Genomic DNA, 12,824 nt, shown 5'->3' with positions numbered 1-12,824 from the left:
ACACGCGGTTCAAGGAATGCATGTACTTATTAATTGAATTAAAGAAACGATATATTAATGGAAATGAAAGCGAATGAAAGGAATGAAAGAAGTCGTAGTATCACCCAACGGGCAAGTCATCGATTGCTATAGCAGTTTAGTGGACAGCTACACGAACTAAGGCTAGTAGTTTTATCGACCGCATCAACTTGCAAACATAGGCATACTAACTAAATTAATGAGCATAATGTCACGCGGGCACCAGCAAGCATCAACAGATCTCACTCGATGACCGCGGAAACTCGTTGTAAAAATTCTGGAGTGGGAAGCATGGTAGCAGCATTAATTTAACATTCCTTAATTTCAATTAAGTACATGTGATTTCCCCTTGCTGAGACCTCATCGAAATGTGGGAGGCCAAGCTCGTCTCCGAGGACCTGGAACAAGAATGACGCCTCGTCGCCAGGGCCAAGGAGGCAGCGAAGGACAGAGGGTTCCTGCAATGGGGAGACCTCCCGCCTAGAGTAGAACCGGGACACACCCCAATATAGTGTTTCGAAAATAAACGTTTATTTCACCTCCTCCTCCTCTTATGATATAACCACACACATATATATATATAGATTGCCACATGGTGTGACACAGCAAGGGGACTGAAGAAGAGAACGCGGTTCGTCTCGGCATCGCGCGTCGACGCGTACGTTTCGCAAAGTGCAACCGCATGGATCCCCATTCAGCCTGTATACTACAGCAAGGTATTCGCTACAATATATATATATATATATATATATATATATATATATATATATATATATATATATTCGCGTAGTTCTTCGGATCCGGTGTGTAATATGTTCAAAGTGCAGGCGCGTGGAAAAGAAAAACTAAACATTATGTAATTTTGGCGTCCTGGCCAGGGTCTGGCCTCCATCAAGAGTCACGCTAGGTCACCCTTGATGAAGGTTGGACGCCGACCCAAATGTGTGCATTGTGTGTGCTCGTGATCTCAATTGTGGAAACATATTTTCTTAAAATATTTACCCGACGCATGGACACTTCCTCACTAGGTGTGCTTTCCGCATAGAGGACGCGAAATAGCAGAGTTGACGTAGCAGTCCGTTCGCTGATTAACTAAAAAAATGGCAAAATAATTTTTAGTTATTGGTATTTGCGTCCATGTTGCTACGGCAGCATTGTCATTGTGCACCGTAAGATGGAAAACAGCTTACGCGATTTGTAATAGTGCTAGTGGTCAATATATTTATCGGCGAGAATTGATCTTTTTGTCCTGCGATACCGAAACCAGGCACGAACATTCTTCGCTAACTACGACGGTGCTTCCGCATAATGATTGTCAACAAGTGCTAGCTTAATAAACGTGTCGTTCAAACATTCGCCGTCTTTCGTCCTTTTCTCAGTGAAGCCTTCTTCAGTGGAGATTCGAGTGGAAAACTGCGTAACTGCACAACCTGAGCCATGGAGTACAAGGCAAATAGCAATTGTGTAAGTTGTTCAAATATTTTCTAGGCCATAGTAACATGGGTCAGCTGCGGACGAATCGACCCACCACGGCAGTTTAGTGGCTATACCGTTGCGCCGCTCTACTCGAGGGCAACGGTTCGATACCGGCAGAGGCAGCTGTGCACTCGTGTACTTAGATTCAGATGCCCATTAAAGAACTGCAAGTGGGCACCATAATTCCACAGTACCCCACTTTGGAGTGCCTCAGAACGTGGTTTCGGCGCGTACGCCCAAATTCTGTTTCTTTATCTACGTACACATGATTTGCATTATGACTGAGTTAGGTACTCTTTTTTAAATCCTGAAGCGCCTAAGCACACTGGGAATCGGTGTAAACGGTGCTTTTTTAAACCGGGAAGGTGAAACCACGCATCTGGATCAACGCGCCCTGCAGCCCTCAGCCAAGGCGGCGGAGAAAGGCGACACAGCGCCACTACCGACCACAGCTCCTAAACCCTCGGAATCCACAAAGCTTTCGCGCAAGGACACATGCATTCAGGAGAGTTACCGTATTAGCTCGATTGTAACGCGTTTTTTTTTCATTATTTTCGTTACTTGAACTCGACCCTGGGGTTACATTGGAAGAACGGCGAAATTTACCATTTTAAACCAAATATCCTAAATCTTGCTGTCGTTATCGTTACGTTGGCAACCTCTACGCGTCTCGATCCAATTCTAAAACAGTCAATCGAAATCAAAACTTAGTTTTTGTTGGAATCGACGCCACAGGCTTATGACTGGTGTTATGGTAGCGGTGTTACAGTACCCTGCGGCCTTTCGCGCTTCGGCTTCGTTAATTCATCACTTTATGTCGACGTAGCGCATTCTGTATTCGCGTACTGACAATGCCGTGATGACACCTCGAAAAAGGAGAAAGGAACGAAGTTGCATCGTCATTGCACAGAGGCCGTTTACTACAGAAGTGGGTAGTGGATTTTATGCCGATATTCTGCGAGCAGTGTTGCCACTGTGCGCCTGCAGTTCGAGTATGCCTCTAACATGTTACTTAATATTTGCGAGTATACTTATTTGGTTCTGCATTATCTCTTAGCATTCATTGCCTCAACTGTTCTCTTTGCCGCTGGGTAAGTATCATTTTAGAAGCGGTGCGCCAGCAGCTGGCGCCTCGTGTCTGGAGAGGAATAGGTGCACGTAGCGACGCAATTCGTAGCAAACAGCATCGCGCTGCGCAAGCGTAGCTCCGTTTTTTCGATGAAGAACCAGGAACCTGTGCCGAGTGAGAGTGTCAGTGGGCACAAATGCGTGAAGCTGCCAATCAACGAGTGGCTGCGATGAGTAACACAGCAGCGCGTTCACTGTGTTGAGAGCAAATGCACGTAGCGAAGAGTTGGCATGGCGGAAGGACGACAGCGATGAGTGTGGAATGAAGAACGTGAGCGTCCGTTGGAATAAGATATCGGAAAGTCGGTGGGCCGCAGCAGCGCTGGAAGAGAAATGCCGGACTCGGCAACTTACCGCTAATACAGACCGATCAAAGCCGCCGAATGGCGACTACGGAGCTGGAATGATTCCGGAATCGTTCCACATTTTGAAACACCCGGAATGGTAGTGGGAATGGAATAGAGACGTAGTCCTGCAGTGCTAAACGTTGATTTTAAGCGAGACTACAAATCGGGCATATCTGTTAAATAACATTGGACAATGTATTATATTTTTCAATTTTCTGCTTTATTCAGTGTCTACTATGCATCGCCTAGGTTTCGATATGGCGTACACACCCAGTTTTCTATGTCGTATATGGAAATATCCTCTTTTGACTACGCATGCTGCGGCACCATGCGTAGTCACCAGAACATAACCTTATCAAAGGTCTTCAATTTTACCACCATCGCGAGACACTTCGCGATCAATTTAACACCTTTATAGACGTCTTGTTAGCTATAAAAATTACTCAGTCATTGATCCTGTCCCTAAAACAGAGAGCAGCTGTGAAAGCCTTGCGCAATTTTCTTGGAGACTGTGACCGCATTTGTTCCTTGTCAATAGTTCCTGTTAAGTGACACAATTTGCCTTACGATAACGCCGTGATGTTTTTGTTGTACCATCGACCATTTGTGTACTTTGGTGTGCTTCATTTTCATCTCAATTTATTATCGTGAAACCTTTTCCGCGTTAGTGACTTTTTATCCGTTTTGCTTTGAACTGATCTATTTTAACATGACTGGAGACCACTCATGCTTGTGACAGGTCATGCGATGACTCGGCTTTACGCAAATTTTGTATAGACTTGCAAATGTTTATCAAGTTCCTTGTATAATCGTAGAGTGCGTGTAAGTGTACCATGTACTCTAAGCGATTGTGTAAGATTTTGATTATCTCAACTTTTCCCTATTTATACTGTTCTCTCGAGCAGTGTTTTTTATATGTGCGTGTGTTTAGCTATGATTTTGCGATAGCAGCGTCTTCACTAGCCAAGCTTTCGATACCGTTTCCGGCTACAAACAACCAAGATACAGCTGACTATCGCTGCCACAGTAACTATAAACAGTTCGGTATTACGCATTCTAGATATTTGAAGGCCGGAAAACGTCTATTTCTTACGAAGTTTAAGTATCTTTGAAGAGAGCAACTTTTTCAGTTGTCAAGAATAATTCGATTTACCAAGAGCATGCTTGACCTACGACACAAAGGTGGAGACTAAACAACTACTTTGCAAACAGCTGCGCCCTGCATGAGCTCACAATGGTTCGGAACCCGCGCACTGATTTGTGCACAATGTCAGATATCCATAAAATGCGATAAAAGGAGGTCAGACAGGCGTGGCGTAAGAAACGGAGCATGTTTGTGTGCAAGAAAACGAGACAAGGAAATATTATCCTGGAAACTTCATCATTGCGTTTCGCTTTTATGCGGGTTATTAAACTGACAGAATAATAACGTGCAGGCAAAAATATAGCGCGTAACATTATTTGTAATAATGTTTAGACTCAAAATATGTATTGCTTACTAGGCACGCAAGCACAGTAACTAATTAGAGGGAAGGTCTTTAATTTTACTGGAGTTACACTGAAATGATTCAGTTCGACCACTTCAGGTGTAGGAATGGTCCACCTCTCACCATTTCCAGAAGTTAAAAGAAGTTGAATAACGCGGCTGTACATTCTCTGGAATGGAGCGGGAACTGAATAGAGGGCTCAGCTCCGTAATTCCGGTGTCGATAGGCCTTTTGCTGAACACTTCCCCCCAGAACAAGTTTTGTGTCTCGTCCAGTGTGTGCGATCTGTCGTTGTTCGCGTGGGACGTTGCGATCCGTCCGAAACCTATATATGTCCCACGTAAATTGTGCCAAAATTTGAAAATGTGCAAGTGCTATGCAGCTAAACAGAACCAAGGCAATGTTGGTTGTCGTCGCTTGGAGTAAAACAGAGTATTTTTTTTTGTATTTACGTGTGACAAATGGTATACGCCCAGCGTGAGGTTTCGAAGTGGCAGGAGTCATTTCTATAGGAAAGATATCGAGTACTTCGGCTTTAGATGTTGTCTGCCTCTTGTGAATAGGCTCCTCTTCTCCATCCTGCAAACGCCTCGGCAAGATCTAAGTTATATGGATGAAGTGCCCGCAAAACTTACTACGGTCTGTTACTACGTAATAAAATGCCTCGCATAATATACATTTCCACAGTGCGCACGATATGCCCCTTCTTTTCTTACCTTTGTGTATACACAAAGGCCTAGAACACTGCACTCCAGGAATTATCATCATCATCATCATCATCATATGTACTTTATTTCTAGTCCGAGCGAGGGGAGACTCGGACTAAATGCACGCAGGCCTGACAGAGGTCCCAGACCCCACGGTATCAACAGCGGATAAAATCAGTACAAATGAATACACATATAACGTACATATATATTTCGCACAAGAGATCATAATTTCAGTAACAAAGATGATTACAATATTTGTTCGTTAGAACCAGTAAGCCGCATAAACATTAGCACAAATTCTATCAGTATGCACTCTTATATTATGCACTCTATAGTATGCACTCTTATTATAAGGATCGTGTCTGTCTTTGCAGAGCATTCCTGACCGTTCTAGTTACTGTAATAGCCGGGGCCACTGCTGTCGACCTTTACATGGGTTCGAAGCCGAAAGCTGCGCAGAAAGGTGGTGAGTACATTTATGATAGAAGCCGCCCTTCGGAGTCAATATACGATGTCCGGAATCCTGTGTAACCGCTGCAGTGTAATTATTTGACGTCATTGTTGCTGTGTCGGCATTACTCAAATTCTGCAATGAGAAAAACTGTCGTCGTAAATGCGCCCTAATCTAAATTTTTTTGTTTTCGATTTAGGGGTACACGTTGCTAATGACAAAATGTCGCGCTATTAAAACAGCTGGCGTGTTGAGAAAATCATAGTAACAATAGAGGTACTTATTCAAACTTATTGTGGGTAACTCACCTCGTGCGGCCAGCTAAACTAATATCGCGGCCCAGATCAAGTTACGTTCTATAACAATATCGCGAAGAAGTGTGTGCCTATGTGCGCACGCATGCGCACATAGGTACATGCACACATACACTACTACACGCACACGCGCTTTTGCATTTGCACCCGCGCATACAAACATAAGTGCGGTATGCTGGCAGTCCCTGGTCAAAACGAATTGTTGGTCTGCTTGGTTTGTCATGGCAAGGAAAGAAACATCAAGACGATAACAAGGCGGCTTGTAATCATCTTCATGCTTCATTGTTTATCCTTCGTCTTCACTGGCGCCGTTTGCAAGCTTCGCGGTCCCTGCTAACTATATAAAGATGAACATGGAAAACTTAGAAGTGTTGAAAATAGTACGCTGATTTCTGCAAACACAAATCAGAATTAAGTCACAACATTCTTTCAGGTATCCTACTAAGGGTCATCGTGGCATTCTCGGCTGCGACCAACACGCGTTCATTGTTCCATGTGGCCGATAGGACCAACCCAGACCAATACTCCCTGAGCTTCTTGCACGGCATACGTTCCATCTGCGTGGGACACATTGTTCTCGGTCATTGCTACCAGGCACTATCCCATACTTGGGGTGAGCCCGTTGTGTTTTCTTTCTGTCTTTGTAAGTGCAGTCTTTCTGAGTAAATTTGTGGCTTGCTCTCTAGATCACTATTTCTGCTCTGAAACAATCATGAACCTTAATAAATAGACGGGAAAAAGATGTAACATAAAAAATTGCTCCAAAATACGCTTCACTCACAATATTTTCTGTTATTTTGGTCGCGGTAGTGTAGCGAAACTTCATGTGTCTTGTGATTACGGAGGTTTTGTGTCACTGTTAAATCCTCGAAGCATGGCTCTTATGCACGAGGGGGATTCACCACACATAACGGGTCAATAATCACACACATAAAATGAAATGAAAAAAAAAATAGTCACATTTAAAACATTTAGTGACTCCTTGACAGTTGAATTTGATTAGCGTGAACACAAAGAAAAACAAAAGTGCACCATGAGTGGCGCCGCTGGGTTGCTCTTTGTCGTGTAGTCTCTCTTTCTCTATTGTGATAGTTCCCAAAGCTCGCATAATTGTCCAAAGTTGGCGTTGTGGTGACGCACAGTGGCAAGCGCAAGCTCCATGTCGAGGAGTTGAAATAATAAAAGCTCTTCGTATACTTTCCTGCAGCCGTTTTACCGCAGAACGGGGTTTTGTCGAGCTTTTCCGTGGACTTCCGGATGCAAAGGAAACTACGTCATAGCTTGTCATGGCGGTTCCTGGCCTGATTTTGCCTGTTCAATTGAGGCCCAACGTTTCGCCACTGTTAACCCCTTTGTCCCTTCACGAGAAGGTGTTGTAGGCTTTCCCTGCGCTTTATCTCACCTCGGCAGCAAGGTTCGGGCGTAATCTTGGCGCTCTTATTGAGAGTGGGTGTCGATATCGAAGGATGAAAGGACAAAGGCAGCTCGCAATGTTACTGCTACTGAATGGTGGTGGCATCTATCACCACTACGGCAAAACCGAGCGAAACACGCCACGTGTTCACAAATGACGTCACCATTCCGTCACAGAGAAATCTCAATTTTTTTAGCAGTGTCACCGAAAACGACACGCACTTGCCACTGCCTTGAATTACGGTAGCTTCACACAGCATAAGCCAGCATATATGCTCCTCTCGCTCGTGCGTCAACTCAAGGACGCGTCAAATCGGCTAACTCGTTAGTGCACCCTACATGTGTGAAATTCTCGAGGCTAAACTTCACTTTATGATTAGGTCACGTGCCTGACAAACCTGTATGCATATGTCAAGAGCGATGCTTACGTCAACGGCAAATAATTCAACGGAGCACTCTAGGCTGCGCAGCCCGTGAAAGATAATGGCTGCGGATGGAACAAGGAACGCTGGTACCGGGTTAGTTGCTCAAACTATGCAGATCGACGACAAAAGCGCAAATAAATGTTTCAATACCTTCAACTTACAAACTTGTGACAATTTTCACTGTGGATGTGGCACTCGGCGGCGTAGCATGTAGTGCAGCATGTACAACGGATGCAGAAAACCTGTGTTTGGCGAACAAAAAAAAACTTCTTCGGACCCCACAAGTTCCACCAGCGTCGTTGACCTCCTGATATATTCAGTAGATGTCATGGTGGGTTATTCAGTAGACGTCATGGTTAGATGTCATCGAATGGACAACGACCACTTCCAGATATTTACTATTGTTGCTGAACGTCATAATGTTAAACAAAGGTACTCTGTCGCACGGTGACGTGCTTATCGAGATCTTGACGAGTACACCGGGCAGACGTGTTGCGCAGCAAGATGGCGGCCACCAAATGAACGAAACTGCTTGATTATTTCCGTGCTCCTGACTTAAAATTAAGGAACCTCTGTGCTGCCCGCAGATGTGTGGAGCATGTGTTGTTGAGAAAAGGGGGGTATGGCACTGAAAACGATGTTCAATCGCACCAATGCCGCAATGCGCCTGGCAACCTAAAAGGTTGAGAAGGAAAGAGAGAGTGGTATTATGCGCCAGCTTGATCATTTTTATCCCGGTTACAATATAGTGTGAGCAAACATTGGCGCGCTTGCTGAGAAGCCTCGCACAAGAAGTACCTTCGAGGCCCTCGTTTTGAAGTTCAGTAATACTCTTGCGGCCTTAGCAGAATATCTTGCAGATGGCTACTTATCCGCATGTTACTTAGCTCACAGGCCGCATGTCATTCTTACTCTCCGATAAGCGCGCCTTTCATATTTCGGGAGCTGGACTTTACGTTAAGCAGCTTACGACGACATTTTGCAGTGGGCCCTGACGTCATCCGCAATCAGACAGATGTTCACGAACTTGCCAAAGCCACATAAACAAGCGCTTGCCTTCTTAAACGACGTATGGAGCACAGGTGACGTTCCAGGACTCTGAAAAGTGACTGGTTCCCATCATGTAACCTAGGAAAGGTGTTACTAATTTAGCCGCGTATCGCTCAGTTTTTCTAACATCTTGCATATCATAAGCAATAGAAAAATCAATCCCCAACAGGTCGAATTGGTTTGTAGAGCATAAAAGGAAACTTCTAGTACGCATGACTGGTTTTAGACCATGACTGTGTGGTGAACACTGTAGTGTATTAAATCCCGTAAGTCACATTAAACTTCACACAGATGATGTCATTTCAATCCTTGCTGTTCTCGTGGAATTTTATAAATACTACTCTGCGTACTACCGACATATATTGTAACGCCACACCGGACGAGTGCGGAAGAGGAATAAGAAGCCTCGAGTGGCCAGTCGTGTGGCAATATTACATGTATTCGCGGGCTCCTTTTACGCTTGGCAAAACACTTTTATGTAGCATGTACTGAGGAACAGAAAGCTGTGTCGGGAGTTTTTCATGTTTCTCTAACATTTTCTGATTGACACTTTTCATCCAAGTGTATTATTTAAGAAGTTGTCTAATCAGTCAAGACGAATTATGTAATTAGGTGGAATGAAAAAAATGTTATGAGTGTCTCCAAGCGATGGCAAATAAAATTACATTGGTTCTGTTCAGCTACGAGGCATTTGCATATTTTTCAATCTTGGTGCCCGAGAGTTGGGTGACCCTGTATAACTCGAAGGACCGCTCAGCGGCGTTCAAGTGGACATTAATGCTTTCGCATTCACAACTCATAAGGAGTGCTTAGGTATCCTCTGATTTATTTATGCTTTTTTTACTTCCAGGACGCCTGCTAAACATTATGATCGCTATCGAACAATGGGGAATACACATAGTCACCTCGGCATTCGATAGCGTTGACACTTTCTTCTTTCTCAGGCAAGTGAACCGTATCTCACTGAAAGAAACGAGTTTTACCATTTCTACTGCACGTCTGTACTAAGGTAAAAAAACAATATCATCGAAAAATAAACGAGTGCGATCAAGGCTTTAAGATTTTAGCAGCATTTTCATAAAGTATCTGCAATTTGCTAACGATGGAATGAGAACAAAGCAAGCTAGTTTGCGAAAGTAAAGAATCTTTGTTATTTCTAACCGTAAAATATACTAGTATAGGAACACGCCTACAGTTACTTTAAAGTCGCGACTGTTTCAATTACTGTGTGTTTTGCCATTTGCAGTTAACCGGTTGTGAGGAGTGTTGGATGGGGTGCTCTTTATTCCGGTTAACAATAAGCAGACAGTAATTTTCCAGTAGTGATATACTATCAAGAACGTAAGAATTTGTTTAATAATTCATAATAAAGCCGAAGATAGCAACTGATTGCCATGATCATTATTGCACATGACTATGGGTGCATGCAAGTTCTCTATCTGCATTGCAGTGGATTTTTGCTGTGCCTTGCTATCACAAAGCAAAAGAGGAGTGGACCCCTCGTATTTCTAATTGCAGTGATTCGAAGGCTCATCAGGCAAGTACTTTTGCTCTGGCGATGTACAAGGTGTTCAAAATTAAGTTTTATGGTTTTCTTAAAGTTAGGCACTTGGAGGCACGCGAAGACCACCTGTGCAAATAAGTTATGTGGGCAGGGGGACACAAAGCGAGTTGATAATTGTCGCGGTCAGCATCCTAACTAACTATAATTCAATAATTAACTTTTTGTTGACTGCAGTAACTGGGTATCTTTGCATTGAAGCTAGCCTTTTTTCTACACAGTATCAGTTGGAAGAATTCTAGCATGTCCGTGCTCTGAGATATCCCACTGCAAATTTTGATTCTCGTTCGCATGATTACGCATGCAAGAGAGTTAGGATCGGCGCAAGGTTCCTCCCTGGTGTCACGCGGCTGTTGCGTGCGGTGTTTAGTCTGACCACGGTACGGAGCCATTGACAAATATGATAACATATCAGTACAAACGGCCCTAGGCTTAATTCATGTCCGTTGTGCCACTAGTGATCATGTGCTGTGATAGTCTGCGCAGTGTTAGAGTTGTAGGACGATCCCAGCGCTGACATCCAGTTGTGAGGATTGGGGGTTCAATCCCATCGCTCGTAATCAGTTGTCAAGATTGGAGTCGGGCATGAATTAGATGGTAGCTGGACCATACGGTCGTCCAACTTATCCACGCTGAGGACGTTGTTGAAGGGAAGGACTGCTTCTCATCGAGAACGAGAAATATGGGTTTATTTACAGTATCTACATCAGGACGTTCCAGTTCCTCAGTCTAGCATGACTGCGAGAGAAAGTACACTGAGCAGCCGCAAAACAGCGGTTTATAAACACTCGGTCTACCCTCGATCCCAAGGTGAGGGAAACGGCCGACCAGGCACCGTAGACGAGCCGCCTCTGTGCGCGAGGGATTACACGCACACACTTCGGCACAGGTTCACGGTCCTCATCCGAGGTCAGACGGTCTTCGCAGAGCTCGGGGCTCACGTCAGGAACGGCACGTGGGAAGGGGCCACGAACTACGTTCCCTCGGGGCCTCCCTTGTTGACAGTAGACCAGGTCGGCGGTGGCGGGTTCAGGCAGAAAGCCTGCTTCGTCGAACTCGTCTTGGCTCCTGCGACGGAGAGTCGAGGACGTGCGTATTGTTCTCCGCACACAGTCGACTTAGTGACGCCGTGGCTAGAGGTTTGCGGTGGCGTTCCAGGAAAAGTTGACGCCGCTGTCGCAACTGGCTGGAAAAACTTGCACCTCAGCGGGCCGTTCTTAACAGCGCCTCCAGGGCCCAGAAAATCTCGACTGTCCAGTGCTGACAACCGCTGGGTAGGAAGAGAACGGATAGTGGCCAGGGGGTGATGCCTTGGCTCGCAGCGACCACTTGTGTAATGATGGCATCGCCCCAAAACATCCAACAAGGACAGGAAACTGCAAAACGAACCCCACAACACGGCGCTGCGCCGAGATGACGTACCTTGGATCTCACTTTAGACCCACTAGGCTTTAAAGAAAACATAAGTGTAGAAACAAAAAATGCTGCATTTCCCTATTCCAATTTTTGAAGAAATTTCGTGCTGACGAATTCAGCAATCGTGGAGGGAATGCTGCTAAATGAGAGGGGATCTTCTGAGCTTAACAAAATTAACAATAGTAACCCTAAAATTTAGGCGAGACCCTTAAATGCAGAATTCAAATTAGCCTGCTCAAACCATCCGTGCAAGTTATGCAAGTCTGTTAGAGCCACCCTTCAACACATGTTGTGGGGATGTGAAATATACCAAAATAAAATGGCAGACTCCCCAAAAAATCTACGGGCGCTGTGGTCCGCCGTGCTGCTCAGCTCAGAATTCCAAGACCAACTTTGGGCCGTCCAGCGAGCCAAGGAAGCCGCACGGGAGCAGCAGCTCCCAGTGGCCATCTAGGCGGCCCCAGGCCCGGGCCTCCCAATCGCCGAATTCCAAATAAAGTTATCACACACACCATCCGCATTGCTATGCAAATTTGTCTTCTTGTACCTGACGTAGAAGTTGTACTCTTTGGAAGAATCTATCGGAGCAAGCCGCCATTTTTTTTTGTGACATTTGATTGAGCCACGTCAGAGGACAGTGGTTGGTCTCGAAGATTAACTTCGCTCCGTACAAGTAACACGACAACTCTGGGCGGCCCAAACTAAACAAGCGCATTCCTTCTCTGAAGCGCTGTATGCTTCCTCTCTTACAGTTAGTTTACGGCTGGCATAGAGGATAGGATGCTCCTCGTTATCGTCGCCGACCTGGCTAAGCACCACGCCCATACCTCTGTCGCTTGCGTCGCATTGAACTATGAATTTCTTTGTGTAGTCTGGCACGCAAAGCACAGGACGAAAGACCAATAGCGTTTTCAAACTTTGGAAAGCGTTCTCTTTGTCCTTATCCCAGTGTACGCTACTCGGTGCTCCCTTTTGGAGGGCGTCCGTTAACCGACTTGCCATTTGCGAGTAATTCGTTATGTACCGTT

The 12,824-nt window shown here is 45.1% G+C and overlaps 1 protein-coding gene across 3 annotated transcripts in view; it reads left to right on the top strand.

The window, feature by feature from the left end:
• LOC135901557 (nose resistant to fluoxetine protein 6-like) overlaps positions 1–12,824 on the top strand; it is an 83,397-nt gene that overhangs the window by 15,512 nt on the left and 55,061 nt on the right. For 2 of the 3 annotated variants that reach the window (XM_070522781.1, XM_070522780.1), the window contains 5 exons: positions 1,398–1,482; positions 5,541–5,632; positions 6,365–6,544; positions 9,670–9,763; positions 10,270–10,356. In XM_070522781.1, coding sequence (XP_070378882.1) covers positions 5,599–5,632; positions 6,365–6,544; positions 9,670–9,763; positions 10,270–10,356 — 395 coding nt within the window. In that variant the 5' untranslated portion in view covers positions 1,398–1,482; positions 5,541–5,598. The remainder of the gene's footprint in view (positions 1–1,397; positions 1,483–5,540; positions 5,633–6,364; positions 6,545–9,669; positions 9,764–10,269; positions 10,357–12,824) is intronic. The other variant, XM_065431387.2, reaches the window with a different exon arrangement.

Source organism: Dermacentor albipictus, chromosome 8 (assembly GCF_038994185.2).
Source record: "Dermacentor albipictus isolate Rhodes 1998 colony chromosome 8, USDA_Dalb.pri_finalv2, whole genome shotgun sequence".
In the NCBI taxonomy this organism is placed as follows: Eukaryota; Metazoa; Arthropoda; class Arachnida; order Ixodida; family Ixodidae; genus Dermacentor; species Dermacentor albipictus.
This window is presented reverse-complemented; position numbering and strand designations above follow the sequence as displayed.